We start from the raw sequence: 20,650 nt of genomic DNA on the forward strand, positions 1-20,650 counted from the left end.
TTAGTTCATTGATCCTTTGCATTGGAGGCTTACTCCTGCCACAGCTAATTCTCGTTGTTTCCCTCAGAATTGTCAGCTTTTTCAGAATACAGTCGAACCTCGTTATAGCGAAGTCTCACGGGAACCGCGAATTTGTTCGTTGTATCCGAAATTCGTACTAAAAGAATACCTCCATAAATTGTAGGAGATTGCCACTAAGCTGCTAACAAGTGCGTGCACCACGTTGTGGTATGATACAATCAGGCTACAACACAAAATGAGCACTCAAAAAAGCATATTTATTTGAAAAAATCTGTAATCACTTGTTGCCTCGTCGCAATACCATTGCGCACGACGATGTCGCTCACCTTATCGAGACAACGAAATCCGTTGCAAACATGTGCTTCTGACGCCGTCAGATGTTCCAAGAGGAGTGTTTGCACCATGCTAAGTGCCTCGGCACTGGTTACGCGAGAGTTTTCCATGCCTTCGTTTCGCTGTCACCGCAGTCGTCATCACTGATTGCGTCAGCTCCAACAATCGTGTTTTGCGCGGTGACGGCAGCGATTATGTCACTGTCTGATAGTTCAGCTGCCACCACGAACTCGTCGGCGGCAGACACAAAATCGCACCTGCTTCACCATTTGCAGACGCTTCTACACGCTGGCTTTCACTTGGAGCCTTGCCTCGTTTGTTACCGATGGCGCCTCCGTGTAAACTTCCTCTGAGATGGCCGCGAACCCTCCCTTCGCAAAGCAGTTTCAGATTGTGTTGTGCGTGACGTCGTTCCACTCCCCGAACAACATCTCAATCGCATTTTCATTTCCAAAGACAACGCTTTCCGTTTGAGAGATATGGCGTACCAGCCGAAGGTGTACCCACGTTGTCCACACCACACACTGCCAGAAGGGAATGAATCACGTCACGCGTGGTCACGTGGGTGGAGGAGGACTGGACGCGGACGACGCGGAGGTGGAGATGTGGCGAGGAGGAAGCGAGAGAATGCTCGCGGAGCGCCAGGGTCAGGCCAGGACGCGATCGCTCATTGAGGTCATTCGTCTCATCGGTGACACGTAGGCGGCGGCGCTAATCTCCGTGGATAAGTCGTTCCGCGATAAGAAATTCGGGGCAAAAACTTCGCAATAACCGAGGATGTGATGAAAATAGAGGAGATTACTTCGTTGTAGAAAAAAAATCCCCATAGAATCAAAGCATGACCAACCAAGTAAAGAAAAAATTTCGTAATAACCGAAAATTCGCTATAACCGACTTCGTTTTAACGAGGTTCGACTGTATTCGATATCTTACAGAATTATGTAAGCATTTCAATGCTATATTTTTGTGGGAAAACCCCAATCAGTTGCAATTGCAATGCCTGACACCACTGATAATGCTGTCAAGTAAATGGCTGAATGTGCTGCGATGAAACAATATTTAACGACAGCTTTGTTTCTGTTTCAAGCGAATTGCCATCAACATTTCGGCATGGATACCTCTCCCCTCTTGCCCACGCCGAACTTGTCGTGTTTGTCATAGTGTGGTAAATGCGGTTTTGCTTGCCGTTCTAGACATGTCATGACGACACTGAGGACAACGTTGAGCCCTTAGTAGCGTAACGGTAGCTGCGGGGACGCTTACGAAACGCAAAGAACGCAGCAACATTTGGAGGTACTTTCGGAGATCTACGCAGTCATCGGCAGAGTGTGATGCATGCAAGTTTGTGTTGGAAACGCCGACAGGCACGACGACGTCTCTCGCGAGCCACCTTAAGTGTCACCCTGCCCTTCTGAGGGAGTACGAACGAGAGACCAACGCACCCAAGAAAGATCAGCCCCCCCTCAAAGACGTACCGCGTGGGTCGGAGCCTCTGCTGGTGAAGAAACATGCTCTCGATGGCAAGCTTAGAGAAATTGTGGCCCGTGACCTCCAACCATACAGTACCGTGGAAGACAGTGAATTCAAGGAACTAATGTCAGAGGCTGTCCGGAATTACCGCTTGCCATGCAGATCTACGTTGGCTCGAGATATGGCGCCGCGGCTCTATGATGACACCCGAAACAAGGCAAAGTCAGAGCTCAAGAAAGCCTTATAGGGTGGCCACGAGCAAGGTGCATACGTGGTGCAAAGGTGCAATGATTCCGAGCAAAGCGCAAACAATGTGGAAGCCACCTCATCACAGGTATGGAAAGCATTTGACAACCTGTCAAAGTCGGCTGTGGACGAAATGATTGCTGAACCAGAGAACGAAATTGAAGCATATGCAAATGACGTGCTGCTAAAACGAAACTTGAGCCCTTGTCAGTGGTGGCAGACGACTGGTCAATACAGGTATCCCAACCTTGCAAAATTTTGCTACCATTACCTGGCAATCCCAGCTACCTCAGTGCCCAGTGAGAGGGCAATCTCTGCAGCTGGGGCTGTGGTGCACGCACAAAGGGAACGTCTGTTACCTGACCACGTAGAACAACTAGTCTTCTTGCAACTTGTGAACCTTCAAGTTTGAGCCCCAAAACAGGGCTTCTGTCACTTACTAGTCACTGCGTACATTACTCATTCCATTCTCTTATTATGTTATGCCGGTCTTTCAGCTCAGGAAAATAAAATTGTTTCTTAAATACTCTTGTCTACTGTACTGTGTGCATATCCACATACTGTATGCCGAAGATTTGAATTCGTTGTTGTTGTTCTTCTACCTCCGCCTCTGGCCGTCTCGTAATGCTCTAAGGTGCTCTAAGTTCCCATGATCCCTTGCGTGCAACAGGTGGTGCTTGCTTTTGCAAAAAATGTCTATTCTTGCTCACAGGGAAAATTGGGGTTACTTTTCGTTTTCTCTGTCATTCATCATGCAGTTGCATGATCAAGCGCTATGCTGCCAGTAGTAGTACAGTCAAACCTCTATATAACAAATTTGTAAATGCTGGCTTTTTGTTTCATTAAATAGATAGAAATTCGTTAAACGGAGTAAATGCCAAGTGAAACAAAGATGACCGCTGCCGCTATCTGTGCCGTGCGTACCGCAAAACGCCATTTGTCATAAAACAGGTATCAAGCTATGAGGGGCACAAAATATCAAGCTTTATTCATCACATAACGCTAGGTAATACGTAATTTATGCACAATGTTGCTTGGAGCGTTCGTAACTTTCGTAGCTCCGGATGGCCTCTACTGCTTTCTCAAGGTTCTCCTGCACGCTCACGCATCGACGTTTCTTGATTAGTTCATTTGCACTCATGATGCACATGATGCACAATTCCGGAAAGAACGAGTACACCGCCATTGAATACCAAAAAGAACAAGAAATGGCTACATATCACGTAGACGGTTGCGCAGATGGAACTTTGACCGGCGGTGGCGTCATGCCCATTTTCCCACCGTTGGCGTCAGCGGTGCAAACAAAAACAAGTAAGAAATGGCACAAAACCACAACCTACTGTCATCGGCATCAACAAAACCGAATTAGACTTCGCAAGAAGCCAGCAATATGCGCTTTCGTGCCCGAAAACAGGTGTGAAGACGCCCTCGGGCTCTCAGGGCCCTTGCGCAGTTTTCGAAACAGCGTCGGCATACCGAAAATTGCCTGCGGCGGCGACGCAAATGTCTACACGTTCCAACACACTCCTTTTATGGCGTGCCTACAGCATGTGACAACCGCAGTAATCAACTAAAATTCGCGTGAGGACAACAGAAAGGGGAAGGTTTCTCCTCCTCTTCTTTGTAGTGAAGGGGAAAGACACATGCAGAAGGCTTTCATCGCCGACAGACTTCGTTAAATAGAGGCAACCAAACGAATGTATTTCGTTAAACCGAGCATAAAAATACACCGGCATATATGGGGACGCGTACGAGCGAAGGAAATTCTTCGTTAAACAGAAGATTTCGTTAAATCGAAGTTCGTTATTTAGAGGTTCAACAGCACTTCAAACATGCAGAGACACCTGTTTAGCACCCACAAGATTAAAGGTGATCCTAAAATTGAGATATATCGTTCTATGCGCCACACCACTGACGCCGTGAAGGACAATTGACCAGTGCGCCGGTTAAAAAGGCCTCGGCACACACCTCTATGTGTCGGCGATTTCCAGCGCACGTTAGAGATACCCGGTGGTAATCTACTCCCTATTATAAAAGAAAGGTGGGCTGTGTGTCTTGTGGCTAGAGCCTAAAGCTTTAGGGTTTAACCTGATTCTTTCCCGAATTTGCACCCTGAATTGAACGTTGCCTGTTTAAGGTGAAACCCGATTTTTACCCGTCAAATTGCCCTCACTGAGACATCTGTAGTAATGCACACTAACTTGTTTGGCAGAAAATGCAGTTACATCACAGTTTGTACCACACCAGTACTGCTAGTTTGAGTAACTGAGCCTGATTTCTTCTCGAATATAGCATACTGGAAGTTTTTCCACCCAAATTTGCATGAATTTCGAGCGCATGTTTATTTACCTGATTTTTACCCCCCCGAATTTAGAAAAAAATATTTCCCAAAACTTCACGATCTACTTATGACTAAAGGCTGTTTCTCTGCTGCGGCAAATCCTGAATTCTGTGGCAGAGAATCAGAGGTTTTGCAATTTTCTGCGAAGGAGAAAATATTGTACATCATGAAGTAACATGTGTGTACAGATATAACTCAACTTATACTTGCCTCAAAACACAACACATGATAAGCAAGTGTTGTGGCACATAGGCTGTGTTGAGCATGAGAGGCACATCACTGCGCATGCATGTCAGAAAAGCCCGTAGTCTGCACTTCTTGTCGTCGAGCGAAGGACCCAACCAGAGGCGCTGCACTGTAGGCACAGGCCAGCTTAGCTGCACTGCTTCCACAGCCATGCTGCTGCCTCCCACCCACTCATGCACCACCACGGAAGGCATCTCGCTGCTAGTTGACTTCTGGCGCGTTGCCACATACACCAGATGATGCAGGTTGAACAACACTGCGTATACCATTTGCCGCAGTGGCCGGAACAACATGGCCCCTTGGGGAATCTCCCTGGGAACTTCCTCTTCGATTGCCACGGGCAGCTTTACCTCACCCTGGAATTGCACGATGCATTTATTGAAACTGCAGTCACAACAAAGCGCAAGCAGGAGCATACACATGAAACAAGTATAGGCAGTGCAAAACAGCACTTCTTACTCACTGCAGTGATATGTGGTGTCACAAATGATAGCAAATATTGTATACAACCACTAACAGGTGCATGACTCAGCGTGTCTACATTATATATTATTTTATTTGTGCTGTGAGCGTTATTTGTATATTTCACCTCATGAGGTGCAAGCTCTGCACGCAAGCTCGCCTTTATTAAAGCTAATCTTCTCCAGAGTGCTTATTTCCTTATATTTGTTGTTTTTACCACCATCAGACTGAACTGAAACAAATTATTTCATTACATTATTATAGATTATGCACTGCCACAACAACACTGACACATCCATTGTACAGCCACCGACAGACTTTTTTGACTTCTAGGAGCAACAGAATTAGTCCAAATTACTGAGCAGTCTTAATTTTCAGTCAATGTCAAAAATCCACTTTGTTTCTAAAGTCTTGATTCAGAATATTCAAAGTGGCTTCAGAAAACTGTCTATGTGTGTCTGATTCATTGCACGAACATGGGTCAATGCATCGTGGTGAATACAGCTCTTCGCAGGTCGGCTTTTCCGGGCGCATCAACAAATGGCCTGGTCTGGCCCAGGCCTTCCTGTTTTTATGCGGCCCCCAGTGAGTAGATCGCGGCCAAAAATTTCCAGCTGTGACTTAAGCCTTTCTAGCACTAATCAAACAAATTTATAGGTAAATTTATTAGAAGAGAACACAAGGTTATAAACATAAGCACAAGACAGGCCAGAATGCATGTGGGCAAGCGTGTTATTGTTACACTACAAGTTTTTGTGGAAGTAGAGGATGTTGTCGATGAAGTCCTCCTTCCAATCGCTACCCCTCTCACCAAGCTTTGCGAACATGATTGTGAAAGATGTGTGGAGTCACAAGCAATGCGAAGAAGGTTCTGGAGAGTTGAACCATATGCATAATGCAGTGGCCTTTGTTCGTTTTTGTAAATACATGCACAGGAATGATGCAAGCATGTGACCCTGTGAACTAATACAGTATAACTTGCAGATAACGATATCTCGTATAAGGATATCCATCGGAAAATGATATTTTATGATTTTACCATCAAAATATACATTGTTTCTATGGGGAAACGACCTGCATACAGTGACAGAGACCGCGGTTCCGAGTACTCGATAACGATGTTAGACGCTGTCACGTGCACGTAACCTCGTGGCGAAACTCGCCGCGATAAGATACAGTAGAATCTCGATTATACGAATCTCACGGGGTAGCGGAAAAAAATTCATATTGTCACGAAGCGAAATGGGTCGGAGAGTCGTCGAATAAACAGCGAACGGTTTATTAGACCACTTGGTAGCAAAACACAAGAGTGATAGCTCTCTGAACACAACTGAGTCCAAAGAATGAATGCTCCAGCTTGGAGCGCACAAGCATTTAAGCGTCGCGCCGAAAAGTCTAGAAACAGCACGTGTGTTTGCCAGAGAGCAGGCGATGTGTCTGGAGGCTTCTTGCTTCTTCTTCAGCATGCGCCGGGATGAGATGTACCGTTTCGTGCCTGCCCTGGAAGTTTCGCGATCATGATTCGTGCCAATATAATCCGAAATTCTTACCAAAGAACTGAACCAAAATAAAAATTGAGGCAAGAAAATAGACAGCGACTATTCATTTTCCAACACTGTCAGCAAAAGATGAAAGGTGGTAACGCTTTGGTGTCTCCGTAGTTGGCCAACGCAGCTCAAATTCGCAAGATGATTCAAAAGGATCAGCACGTGCTTTCCACCCGCGAGTCGCGCGACAGTGTTCTAAAGCGAGCTTCTCCTAAAGCACGCAGGCCTTAGGTGAAGCTGACTTGCGGAATGGTGACGTGTAGTGTTGCCAGAAGTTGTCCTGATATGTTCCCTGGTCCCCTGCACGAGTTCTGGTCGCTGCTTTCCCAAGCTAGTGCGACGTCACACAGCTTCATGGTTTTTTAGCATGTTTCTTTTTGTTTTGCTACACTAGGGGTGGCGCGCGACTTTTCGGGGACGCTCTATTTCGGTCAACCCTCATGTAACGATGTACCCCTACGATAGAATTCGCAATTATCGTCGATATCGTTATGCACGGGTTTCAAGGTAGTCCTGCAGTGTATGGAATTAGCCGCGTGACCTGGCCTGGCCCGGCTCAAGGAAACATGTTTGTCGGCCTGGCCCGTGGTGCAGGCGTGTTTTGTCGGCACGGGCTCAGGCAAGTCTGGAGCACACAGCAAAGTAAGATGCCCGATCCACAGGCCAGGTTGGGGGCCCGTGCAATGCTCTAGTGGTGAATTTCTGTGAGTCTAGCACTTTCATGACACACGTTCACGAGCGTGTTGGTGTCTGCAAGGATTGCCGCTGCTGACAGGGGAGCATCAACATCCTCATTGTTACTGTCGAAGACTTCCGCTGCCAAGTCAAAACCCAAAAATGAACTTCCCAACATGCCGATATAGGCGCTGGAGAATGGTAAGCGCAATGCGCATTCAGCTTAGCCGCTGGGCATCTCACCGTTTAACTGAAATGCAAGGCACATACTTTTTTTCATTTTCCACCCGAAAACTTACTTATCTGCTCGATACATAGAGTTGAAGCTCTCAATAACAAACGTTGATTTCACAAAATCCTCTGTTTAACGAAGAATTTCCGTCGCTCGTACACGTCCCTGTAGACACCAGTGTATTTTTGCGCTCGATTTAAAGAAATACAGTCAACCCTCGATTTATGAATTCCCTCGTTTTATGAACACGAGCACGAGGAACCGAACTTTTTACATGCATTTTCCCCTCGTTTTATGAACCTCGATATTCGAATAATGAATGGAATTTCTGGGAACCATGTAGTAGTTGTCCTGCGTTTTTGCCCTCAATTTATGAACGGATCGTTCTCAGGTCAACAGAAATCTTCAAAGGGATTATTCTGTGGTCTTACGAATGACGCCTGAACGGACAAAACTTTTTCCAGGTATTTCACCCTCGGTTCTTAACCCCTGGAAATACCAACATCAAAGGGTTTCCCGGGGTCACACAAGGGGCGAGCAAGTGTTCCTGACCTCAATTCATTAATAAACTGGCCGCTGTCACCTGGAGATTAATAAACAGAGGTTAAAAATCTCGGAGGGAGTCCGAGACCAGTCGAGTGCGAATGTGCTGACATCTCTTCTTTCTAAGATTGACACAGCGCGAGGCATGGTCCAAAGCAAAATTAAACAATTTAGTATTGCATAATAAACAGAGTGTGAATGCGCTAACAGCAGAAGACATAGTTGAAAGCCAAATTACACAATATATTGCATTATAAACATAATCCCAACTCCGAAATACTGTTCCATTTGCTCGATAGTACTCACTTAACGGAATTTTCGATTTATGAATCCCTCGATTTATGTACGATATTTCGGGAAACCGAGGTCGTTCATAAATCGAGGGTTGACTGTATATTCGTTTGGTCGCCTCTGTTTAACGAAGTCTCTGGGCCCCGAAAGCCTTCTGCACGTGTCTTTCCCCTTCACCACGAAGAAGATGAGGAGGAGGAGGAGGAGGAGGAGGAGGAGGAGGAGGAGGAGGAGGAGGAGGAGAAACCTTCCTCTCTCTGTTGTCCTCACGTGAGTTTTCGTTGGTTACTGCGGTTGTCAACGAAAACGCTCATTGCTGGCTTCTTGCGAAGTCTAATTTGCTTTTGTTGATGCCGATGACAGTAGGTTGCGGTTTTGTGCTGTTTTTTTCTTGTTTTTGTTCGCACCACTGACGCCGACAATGGTGAAATTGGCATGACGCCGCCGTCGGTCAAAGTTCCCTCGGCACAAACGTCTACGTGATATGTACCAATTTCTCGTTCTTTTCGTTATTCAACGGTGCTGTACCCTTGTTCTTTCCGGAATTGTGCATCGTGTGCGTCATGAGTGCAAGTAGAAACATCGATACGCGAGTGCGCAGGAGAACCAGGAGAAAGCAGTTAGAGGCCATCCGGAGTTACAAAAGTTACGAACTCTCCAAGCGATATTGTGCATGAATTACATATTGCCTGCGTTATGTGATGAATAAATTGATATTTTGTACCCTTAATAGCTTGACACCTGTTTTATGACAAATGGCGTTTTGCGGTACATGCAGCGCAGGTAGTGGCGGTGGCCGTCTTTGTTTCACTTGGCGTTTTCCATTTAACGAATTTCTCTATTTAACGAAACAAAGAGCCAGCATTTACAAATTCGTTATATAGAAGTTCGACTGTACTTATATAGCCTGATTTTACCCTTTACATGTACCCTTTATTTATAGCTCCTGAAATAAATCAAAATTTTTTCCCCCAATTTTCGAAAAACACAAAACCTGAAGACACAGTGGTCTATTGATGTTTAGAAGGCATATTCGTGATATTAGGTCTTATCCTGTCGACTCATGACAGAGGAACACAGAACTGTTGGTCTTTTCAGTCTGTTCATTGTAACGGCATGCTGAGGCTGATTTGCTGCAGTGGCGGATAAAATACATTACTTTCTACACGAACCCGAGGTGGAATGCCAATTACTTCACTCTATCACACTTTGCTGGAATCAAGTTTGACTGTATCCATGTATGACAATCTTGCAACACCTCATTCAATCCAGGGCAAGAGCTTTCACCTGGGAGAGTAGCTGGTAAATCCAAGGCGACATCAGGGCTTTCTGGTGGCGTTCACTCGCTGTACGCATCACTTCTGGAGGAACCTTGGGAAGCTTGGGTATTGTCTGCACCTAAGCATTATGATAACTTATAAACATTGCTAGCATGGGCTGTAAGTGCAAACCTGTGTCTTTGGGCTGCTGCCGGGACTGTTCTGCTCTTTGGGACTCTGTGGAGCTGCCGGACTTTGTCGTCCTCCGGGGCTACACGTGCTGCTGATTGAGGAGGCCACCCCGTTAACCTGGGCGACGTCGTTCTCAACATGTTCATCTTGGGCAGCTTCTATTCCATTGGTGACCACTTGAGTGGCACTTTCCTTGCCTAGAACGTCATTTGGTGTGTCATTTCCATTGACCAACGGCTGTTCCGTGATGGGGGGCAGCTGTGATGGGTAGCTGCCAGATTCCTGACGACGACCTGGTAGATAAAATTTCTCGCTCAGAATGTGAATTTGAAAGGAATTCATTATACTAATGACACTTGTGGGTTTCTGGGAAGGACAAAGGAAGAAAAGGAAGGTGGACAGTGGCACGAGAGCATAAAGAATAGGCGTTTGGGTGACCGATGGGCTTATTACAGCACTAGGGGTATGTATGAAAGGAAACATTTACCAGGGGTAAGTAGGGCACAGTAGGGTTGTCAAATGATTTTTCATACTTCTTGGAGCTCAAGAAAAAGCATTACATAGACCTCTACCGAAGAACCGTCACTGTGACATAATCATGACGTTGGTAGACATAGTGAAACTGAAACAGCGTGGGCGGAGAACACCGTCGTTTCACAAAACCATATTCCTTCGCGAAGGTCATGGGTGGCTTCTTTGTATTAGTGCTACACACAAATGAGGTCACGTTTTTGGTCGATTTCGTGTCTTCATTCGCGTCCCCAGTCCACCGCAGAAAGAAACAAAGGCTTCATCCCAAGAGTCGTCTGAAAGCCAATGTCGTAATACTGTGCAGAATGTGGTTTGTTATTACAACTCAGTTCGCACTTGCTTTGTCTAGAGACCCAACATGCACTCCGAGAGAAACTGGTGCCTTTCATACTACAAGGCTACAGAAGATGGAAGAGCCTCGTAGCCATCTTTAGAAAGGGCTACTGAAAAGATATGGGTACTGGTAGAATGGAGCGGAACAAGGCCATACAACTAATAACATGTAAAGAATTACAAAAAAATCTTACAACATGAGAAGCCACATTTAAACGTGGCTTTCTTGTGACATATTGATTTTTTGCTATAGTAGTTCCAGTCTACCAAGTTGGCGGCACTGTTGTACCATCTGACATCATTTGTTTGTAAGCAGGGATAGGTCTATTGACAAGTAGTTCAAATTTTAAGGCAGATGTTCATTTTCTTTGAAAGCATCTACGAAACAACAGACAGTGCTATTAGAAAGTCCTCAGCCTATGCTCCACAGAATAGCAGATATCCCTAGAACGAGCAAGAGCTTGTTCAGGTAGTTCATTTTCATAGGTTTGTTTACATGCTGCAACACACAAACATGTGCTAAATGATGCAGTGGGGCATCAGTAACTACACCACAGGCAATGTCAAAAGGGTTAAGTTGCTTTTGACAATGATATCTAGCTCAACAGGCACGCCTGTTTTGCATGTACTCTTGCCATCTCACAAGTATGAAGATGTTTCCGAACAGCTTTCTCATTTATGTCTAGTACCTTCTCTTTTTTTTTTAGCACTCATCCTTCCATGATGTTCTGAAGAGCACTATAGATATGCTCGGTGGTGCTGAAGGATTTGAAATGTTAGCGTGTTATCATGAAGTGGTTCACTGTAACACCATGCAGGCACAAAGCCTGAGACAGTTGCTTTGCTTTCTAGCCTTGAACCAGGAGAAATGAACACAAAGCAAAAAAGATGTTCCATGGAACAAACACTACAAACCCTAATGGTAGGTATCGTCGACTGAGCACAAAAGAATGCAGACTTTCATATGGGCATGACAGGCAACTTTCGATTTGTTCTTTAAATGATAAAACAATTTGCTCTCCTCCAATGATTGATGAATTTGCAATGCACGGCAGAGGCGGAGCACATGGATTGAGAGCACATGGTTTGGAGATTTCGAGCTACATTTTGTAGCAGAAATATCGACGTTTTGGGAGTAGCTTAGGAGCAGAAAACCATCTTACGAGGGTGGTTCCATAAGTTTCCGGCCCGACCAACTTTTAATAGTCATAGAGACGAAACAAGTGTATCACTTTTCGACATAGTCACCCTTAACTTCGATGCACTTTTGACACCTTTCAACGAGCATTCTTATACCCTCGAAAAAAAAGTCCGAAGTTTTTGTCCGCAAAATGCTGGAAAACTGCCTCTTGCACATCTCTATCGTTTTGAAATCTCCGTCCTCTGAGATCCCTCTTCAAGTTTGAGAACAGGAAGTAGTCACTCGGTGCCAAGTCTGGACTGTAGGGTGGGTGGTAGATTTCTTCGAAGCCGCACTCCTTCAGTGCAGCCTTGGCAACAGAAGCCGTGTGGGACAGGGGCATTGTCCTGGAGCAACCGGACACCTCGACTCAACCTACCGCGCCTCCTTTCCTTGATGGCGTCTCGCAGTCGGTGCACGAGTGAAGCATAATAAGTCGCGTTCACTGTGGTGTTCCTCTCTTTGAAGTCGATGAGGAGGATCCCGTGACAATCCCAAAATATTGTTGCCATGATCTTCTTTGTGGATTGTGTGACCTTGGCTTTTCTTGGGGGTGCTTCTCCTGGTTTGCGCCATTCCATCGACTCCTTTTTCGAAAGGGGATCATAGTAGAGCACCATAGTCTCATCCCCTGTGACAACTGACTTCAATCGTTCTTCTTCGTTCTCTTGACAGAGCTCCAAAAACTCTTTGGCACAGACGACGCGCTGTTGCTTTTGAACTGGCGAGAGAAGTCGTGGCACCCATCTCGCACTGGCCTTTTTCATGTGAAGGCCCTCACCGATGATGCGAAAAACGGTTGTTTTGGAAAGCCCCAGCCTTTCTGAGATTTCCTTCACCTTCAGACAACTGTCGCTCAGCACTTCCTCCTCGACAAGAGGCAAATTTTCTTGTGTCACCACTTTCACCGGACGACCATCGCGCGGATCATCTTCAATGGACTCTCACTCCAGTCGAAACTGCTTAGCCCAGTCTTTTACCGTTGTGTACGACGGAGAGGCTTCCCTGTACATGTTGTCCAGTCGCGCTTTAATTTCTTTAGGCAAAAGTCCCTCTTTTGTCAAGCATTTTATCACAGCGCGGTGCTCGATTTTTTCCATTTTAACTGAAGGGTGAACCCCGGCTGTTTGAAATGCTGCTCTCCAACCGACAAAAGCATGGAGAGGGTTGAGGGTGGTGCTCCGGCCCTCCAACAGATGGCGCCACGCGTCCTTAATCGCATTTTAAAATTCGCGCGCATTTTTTACCTCGGGCCGGAAACATATGGAACCACCCTCGTAGCTAGGTGGTAGCATAAGGTAAAAGGAGCCCAGCTCTTCGACAGCATGTAGTGTATCAGTTTATAACTCAGGCCAGCGCACTGCTGATGATGGCCCAATATAGACCGAAACAGCTGTCCAGTACTGGTAAGGCAATGTTTGAGTTATAAACGCATCTTAGCTAGCTGTGCCATGACTTCTACATGTCACAAAATGCAAAGTGTAAAGCAAATTAAGTTTGCTGAAACAAAAATATATATTTAGGGCTTCACTGTAATATATTAAAGCAACAGCCCTGGACCTCACTAAAAATGAGGACAACTGCGCAAAAAAGGTGATGTATTTGTGGAAAAACTTCCTATAAAAATTTAGGGGCACGAGCCTAGAAACATGAAAACTTACCTCCGTATTCTGGCTCTGCCCTGAGGGATCCCTCGCAGTAGCTTTGGCAATGCATTGGGCACACTTTTGCTGTGTGTGCAGGAAGCCCTACCAAAGCTATTGTAGTAGACTAAGGACCCTCTTCAGGGCTGAGCGAGAATATGGCAGTTAGCCTTCTTGTGCATCTACTTGCTCAGTTCATGATGCTTTCAAAGTGCATACTTGAGGCTGAAGTTCTTGTTGGTGAAAAGCATGCGGTCATTTTGTACACTAACAAAGTCTGTGTTTCATATCTGAACTGATTACTTCTTCTGTAATAGTCAGCAGGACTTGGACAGGGAACAAAATAAAAGACATACTTCTTGCCAAAGGAACCCGTGGCCTCACACATACACTCCGAAAGTATCAGAAACTTAAGCATGGTTCAAGAGCAGTGGCCCTTTAGCTTTTATCAATGAACTAATTTATTTACTCCCGAAAGACCCTGAGGAGAACATTACAAAAGCTTTTAAAGGAAGTGCTTTTTCACATACACCATTTATGTATGGAACAGGCATTACGTCTAGTTACGTTCAGCACTGCTTTGGTGAAGAACCACATATCAATGCTCATTACAAGGAAGCACAAGCACTCTAAAAACGGCCACAAAAAAGAGATTAGTGCAAAAAAGTGCAAAGAAGAGCTACCAGCAGAAAAAAGGCCACATTCACACTGAGTAAGCCTTTGACACTTTACAGATCGGAAAAATGTCTTCCAACAAAATCACTCAAGGATGGGGTAGTATCCATTTTGAACGGTCAAATTCAAATTTGAATGTACTAAACATGTATGTAGCCATATATCGGCGACACTCAAAAGCAGCGTTACAGAATGTGTATTCTGGGTGAAGCAAGTTGAATTTTTGTCTGGATTTTTCTCAAGGCTGTGGAATTGGTTATCACCCTTATGGCGTCATAATAATCCCTGGAATGCTGTTGCTCTGTGATGGAAAATAAACTTCGAGACTCCTGACTGAAAACGACAACACTGACGTACAATATTAGGTTGTATGCAACATGTGTTGTCCCTCAGCTAACCCAAAACAAACCACAGCACATACCCTGACCTGTGGGACGATACCGTAGGAATCCATCTCGAGTTCCATTCAGGTAATACTGGACGCAGTGACGGAAACGTTGGCGCAGCCCCCATGCCTCTCCGGGAAAAACCTTACTAGCCACTGCTTCCAAGTCGTCTGGTCCAGCAGGGAGGGAACGCACAAAGGATACCACAGCTGGGATGAGCCGTTCTGCGGGAATGGCCTGCACATTCATGGCAGGCGTTTTGTCTGATAAAACTTCGACATGTTCTCGGGCGTCTTTCCATCACTGACTCGAAAGATGTCCTACCTTTCCCTTGAGCTCTGGGCAAAGGGTGTGGTGGAATGGAGCCAGGTCTTCCTCTGAGAGCAGATAGTTACCTAGCAGAGCAGCTAGTATGCAGAAGCGATTAGGATGCAGGTTGAGGCTTCGAGCCACTTGGTCCAGGATGAACTCTTTGGTCTCTAGGGAACCCTGAAACACGACAGGTAAGATTTGGCTATCATGGAAAACGGCATATTATGACTGGGTAACAGCACCAAAAAATAAAAATAAAGAAAGCACCGGATGAGAACAGAGCAAAGAGGAAACATTCCGGTTACATGTATTTCAGGCACCCACTATTCCGATCACACCTTCAGTTCACCTGCGTTTTTTGTCCTGACACCACCTTTAACATGCAGTGAAATCTCAACACACCATATTTAACGTCCCTCGCGGAAGACGGCGTGTCAACGCGACTTGTACCCTGCCACCAATAATCACCAACAGGCTGTCACCCACCAATTACCATAACTTCATGTAGATAAACTGCGAGGCAGCTCCTTTTGTCGTTGTGGCGACACACCTGATACACATGCCATACCATCACATCAGCAAGGATCAGCATTGAGTCGGGATCACAATATCACTTCATAAAAGCGCCCTGGACTGTGACTAGATTGCACTGGATTTGGATTGGAGTGCGACTTCAGTAATCCGTACTCGGGAAACCTACATGAAAGGGCTATTGTCATTTTCAGACACTGTTTTCTGTATCAATACCTGAAACTGAAAGCGGGAATGCATCGCATAAGGATCACACAATTTTCTGGGGACCTTGCTGTCCTTACTGGTATGATGAAAGCTCAGTTACCATCAGAAACACGTCAACTCATGGGCAGCCACTTCCCATGTCACCGGACGACAGGTCACGAGGAGTTAAGTTTGCCAATAACTAAGAGCCAATGGAATTTTAGGGCCCTGATGCAGGTGAGCTCTGAAGCATAGCCGTAGTGAGGCAAGTTTGCGCCCAGGGCAGAGTAAACTTGAAGCACCCCCCCCCCACACACACACACACTACCGTCAGAAGCCCTGTAAATAAAGAAATGAAAATGCTTATTTGCACTGCCGAGATCGTAAATTCAAATTTTCTTCGTTCCCGCTTTATCCTGTCCAACCAACCTGCCAGGGCCTGCCGTTCGGCGCCCTCTCTGGTGAGGGTGCCAGGGGTGGCTGCCCCTTGCAAATCTGCAAAAATCACCCTGCAAAAATAAAATAAAAACCTGCAAAAATCAAACTGTTCAAAATCATGCTGCCTTTTTTTGCGGCACAAAAGCTAAGGAAGGTCTCTTTGTTAACAAAAGTTTGTAGGCTCATACGAGAAAGCAATGAGACGTGAACAAAACCCGAACTCTATGACCTGAAATACCGAGATGCGGTATATTTCGGCAGATATACTTTCGTCAGAAATCGTTGGAAAAATCTCTATGATTGTAAATGGTTCTAGACTTTGGAGATGGTCATCAGGTACTTCTCACTACTTGAGCGGATTAACTGTGCAACACTTGAGAATAAAACCTCTCATCACAATAAAGGAAACCTACGGTGTTGAGCAGACGACAGCCACAAGTGCCCTACGCCTGTTCGATTCGGGTCTGGTGTAGTCTTCGCTAGGGCAGCGCCGAAGTACACTTCCGTTCACACTCCTTACACATACACTTTTTTGCGAATCGAAAGAACCTTGGACCTCAATGATATGGCTGCAAACGTTTTTGGTGCAAAGGCAATGTGTCGCACAATTTTTTGGCGTGTTTCTTAAAAATGTGTGCTACAGACTGTTACTCTAGTGACTATCATGTGCTACTGTACTTTCTTTTTTTCCGCTCTCATGTGATGCTTCACTCTGAGATCGATTATACAGTTGGTTGATTACCGACAGCTTAGTGGAGGGTCAGTTCATCATTACTGTACAATGCACCTACATTGCGGCACAAAAACACATGCATCCACAAAAGGACTTGTGGTACTCTGCAAGGGAAGGAAGCGTGCATATGAGGGAACATTAGTGCGACGACCCTGCAAGTGTTCTGTAGAAAACATCAGTTTAGTGGCCTTTTTCGTGTCTCACATTTTAATTAGGCCTAGATACTAAGCCTCGCTTTCTTACCTTATAGGTGAGTTTAAGCTGCTCGGATGAAAAATAGCGGGGAGGATCAAAAATAGCATATTCTGCATCCTCTGCCATGAGTCCGTGAAATCCGTTCTCCCGACAGAACGCTATCACTTCTTGATGGTGATCGTCCATCGTGCACATAACGGTGACATTCAAGTGCCGGAGTGCCATACGCAAGCAAGTGCGGAGTCCCACAGGTGCAATCCACCAAACTTTTGGAGGTGGAGTAGCCTTCATAGCAAGGTGTTTCAGCACTTGGTTCACTTTCTTGCGCTCCGCCTGCTGCTGCCGCACCCATTCGTCCATTCGTTGTGCCTCCAAGCTCCCATTGAAGAAGACGGCCAATTCTATGTTGTTGTTCTGAATAGTTTGGATTAAGACGGAGAGGAACTGCACCATTCGGTTCCACTGTCCCCCGCATACCCAGTCCGAAAAATAACCCCCATAGAGGCGATCTAAGCAACACTCTCCATCAACTACTAAACAGAGCCGGTTTCCAAGGTAGGGCTGGCGTGTCCGGCGCACTGCAGCCGTACGGGCGATCTTAAGCAGATCGACCGGGACGCAAGCCCCTGGACAGTTTGCTTCAATAAACCTTTGCAATGCTTGAATGCCCATTCTTAATGGCTAGAGGCCATTCAGGCAGCCGTCACTTCGGAAAGGAGCAAGGGTAGTCCGCCATGTGCTTTCCGGTAACCCGACGTCGTGCCCAAAGCATACTCGGGTCACTTTCCGCCTTTCACAGACGAAATTTTGGAGATACGATGCTTGTGCTTCACAAACAGTCACTGCTTACTCTATCCGAGGTTCACGTACAAACACAAATACGCGGATTTGCGGGCGTCACCGGCGTACAAACAGTACAAACTTCTTCGCAAGTTCATTGACTTTACTTACTGGGTGCGAGGCGGTCATTACGTCATGTCCCTTTCAACGCAATTTCCGGTCTACGACACCGCGAAATTCGAAGCACGGAAAATGATCTCCTAAATTTCGCGGTAAATCCCGAGAAGTAACCCCTCGGAAAGAGTAATAGTCCAGAAACTTTGATGTCTAAATTGCCGCAGCAGGTGTGGTAACGGACTATCGTGCCAGGGCCAGTGGCGTATCTAGGGTGTGGACAGGTGCCATGGGCGCCAGGTGAACAGGGGCGCCATTATGTGGTCGGGTGTGAATGTGCCAGGTCGAGCACTCAACCTGGTACACTCATACATTATCTAAAGCACCCGCCATTAGGGAGGTTGTAGTGTGGAACCTAGTGCGGACCACACGAAAACGCATCCCCAAGGACATCATGTTAACCATGTTGCCATGGGCGCAGGTAGCTCTAGATACGCCACTGGCCAGGGCCTAACTGTTTCCGGTGGATGAGCTTGTGGACAAATGTAATCGGTAAGTGTGTAACGCAGAGAGTCGAACCGAAACGTTTAACGGAGCGTTAAACGTTTCGGTTCGACTAAAACGTTTCGACGTTTAAACGTTTCGACTAAACGGTTAAACGTTTCGGTTCGAACCTAAACCCGAACCGGAGCGGTTCGGGTTTAGGTTCGACGATAAGGGTTCGGTTCCGGTTCAGCTCCAGAAGGCAATTATAATGGTTCAAACCGGTTCTTTCCAACAGTGGCGTAGCCAGACCTCCAAGGTAGGGGGGGGCTCTATACGAAAACCCGCCCGACTGCCCCCCCCCCCCCCCCGCGCTGATCCTGGGTGCGACAACGCACAATACTTGTGCACACCGCAGCATGCAGTTGAAAAAAAAAAAAGAAAACGGAAATAATTGATTTGGACATTCACAATACGATTATACTGTGATGCCCGATGAGGTGGTGTCACGAGATTGGAAGGATGTTGAAAAGCTCATACTTTGGAAACCATTCAAGTGTGCCGCTTAGATAGACGCCATGAACTGTAAGAACTTTCGCGATCGTCACACTGCTCCCCCCCCCCCATATATTATTTTCTCCTCGGATTTGCACGATTTGCGTAGGTCGGTCAGTGGCAGGTAGGGGGGGCTCGGGCCCCCCTAGCCCCCCCGTGGCTACGCCACTGCTTTCCAAATGGTTCGGTTCACGAACCGGTTCAGGGGCCACGGGTGCGAATGAAGCACAACAGGCAGGTTAAAACAAACTTCCGTGAGTGTGTTACAGTGCCTGAAGTGGAGTGGAAGGCGTCAGTAGTCGTTCAGGATTTTCTAAGAGTTTGTGCGATATGAAAGACAAGATTAGTAGCGGTTACAAGAGGAGCATACCCATGAATTACTGGTTTGGGTTGACTTTCCCCGCACGTAGCTCATGTCGCGGGGGTTAGCTCACCCACCGGGTTGTTCGCAGAATCGCACCAGTAATAACAGTCAACCATGCCTGCGAGCCTTTGGCCTAAGTCATTTAAGTAACTGAAATTATTCATTACCAGTCAAAGTCGCGAATACACGTTAATCGGCTAACGACGCTTCATCGTAGTTGGATTGGAATGGTGCGATTGTGAGCTGGGGGTTTTTATGTGTAAAAGGCACGTTATTGTGTCAGCACTGACCGCCGCCGTGCTACCATGTCGGCGTTAGAGTGACGTGGCTGTGGACCAAAGACAGAGCAGGTGGAAACAGAGAGTCGACTCATTTTCGACCCATTGGCGATTTTTAAATACTATGTCATGGTTATTTTTGCTTCTGTTATTTCAAATCCACAAAGAAACCCAGCTTGGCATGTTCTTTTCATTCTGACCAGCATAAAGGTGGCTGGTGTTTTACTTTCTAGTACCCTAGGCACGCGGCAAACTTAATGCATTAAACGGAATGGCAGTAACTTCACCTCCTCACCAGCCATCATCCCGAATGACACCGGTTTTTCGACACGCCCCTGTTTTCAACAAGTCAGGGCGGAGAACGACGCCACGCAAGATGATGGTTGATGAGGAGGAGAAGTTACCGGCATTCCGTTTAATGCATTAAGTTTGCAGAATTGGCAAACCAGGGGTCACTCAGCGAGCGATCTACACCCGGGAGGGTGACTGAACACTACTCAATGCCACAGTGCAAGCCAGTGAATTATAATTCACTGGCTTGCACTGTCGCATCGTTCCATGAGTATATATATATATATATATATATTATCTTGCAGGATGTGCGCATCCCAACGACGTAAAATGACTTGTGTAGTGTGCACGCGTGACACCGAACCAGCGCTCAGGCAAAACAGGGTGCTGATAGAGCCGGACGGGCTGTCCTCCCGCAGCTCTGTAACAACCGTTCCATTACCGGAAACAGTAACGGAAACGAAACGGAAACGAAATTGAAAGGCCGGTATCAGAAACGGATAACGGAAACGAAAATGTAGCAGTAACGAAAATGAAAACGGTAACCGAAATACGCCCATTATCCTTCCCTGGTTCAAACTACCGAGCCGTCAAAAAAGAGGTGGGGCCAAGGGCTAATTTCCACAGATTTCTGGCGAATTTATTTCGGCAATTACCATTGCATTACGAGTGAGATTATGTGCTATACTGAGTAAAATGACCTAGGGGGAACCATTTCCGCAAGCTTCGGGAAATTTCGGAGTTCAATTCAAGAACTTAACTTTCCGTCAATTGAAATTAAATA

At 46.2% G+C, this 20,650-nt stretch overlaps 1 protein-coding gene across 3 annotated transcripts in view; it reads right to left on the minus strand.

Annotated features, from left to right (window-relative positions):
- Nucleotides 1-17,951, minus strand: part of LOC135396454 (constitutive coactivator of PPAR-gamma-like protein 2) — a 31,787-nt gene extending 13,836 nt beyond the window's left edge. For 2 of the 3 annotated variants that reach the window (XM_064627429.1, XM_064627431.1), the window contains exons 1-6: nt 17,050-17,951; nt 14,931-15,095; nt 14,642-14,843; nt 9,859-10,151; nt 9,695-9,805; nt 4,622-5,013 (exon numbers count right to left, since the gene is read on the minus strand). In XM_064627429.1, the coding sequence (XP_064483499.1) occupies nt 4,622-5,013; nt 9,695-9,805; nt 9,859-10,151; nt 14,642-14,843; nt 14,931-15,095; nt 17,050-17,673 (1,787 nt within the window). In that variant the 5' untranslated portion in view covers nt 17,674-17,951. The remainder of the gene's footprint in view (nt 1-4,621; nt 5,014-9,694; nt 9,806-9,858; nt 10,152-14,641; nt 14,844-14,930; nt 15,096-17,049) is intronic. The other variant, XM_064627430.1, reaches the window with a different exon arrangement.
- Between the last annotated feature and the right edge of the window lie 2,699 nt (nt 17,952-20,650).

This window comes from Ornithodoros turicata, chromosome 6, assembly GCF_037126465.1.
Source record: "Ornithodoros turicata isolate Travis chromosome 6, ASM3712646v1, whole genome shotgun sequence".
In the NCBI taxonomy this organism is placed as follows: domain Eukaryota; kingdom Metazoa; phylum Arthropoda; class Arachnida; order Ixodida; family Argasidae; genus Ornithodoros; species Ornithodoros turicata.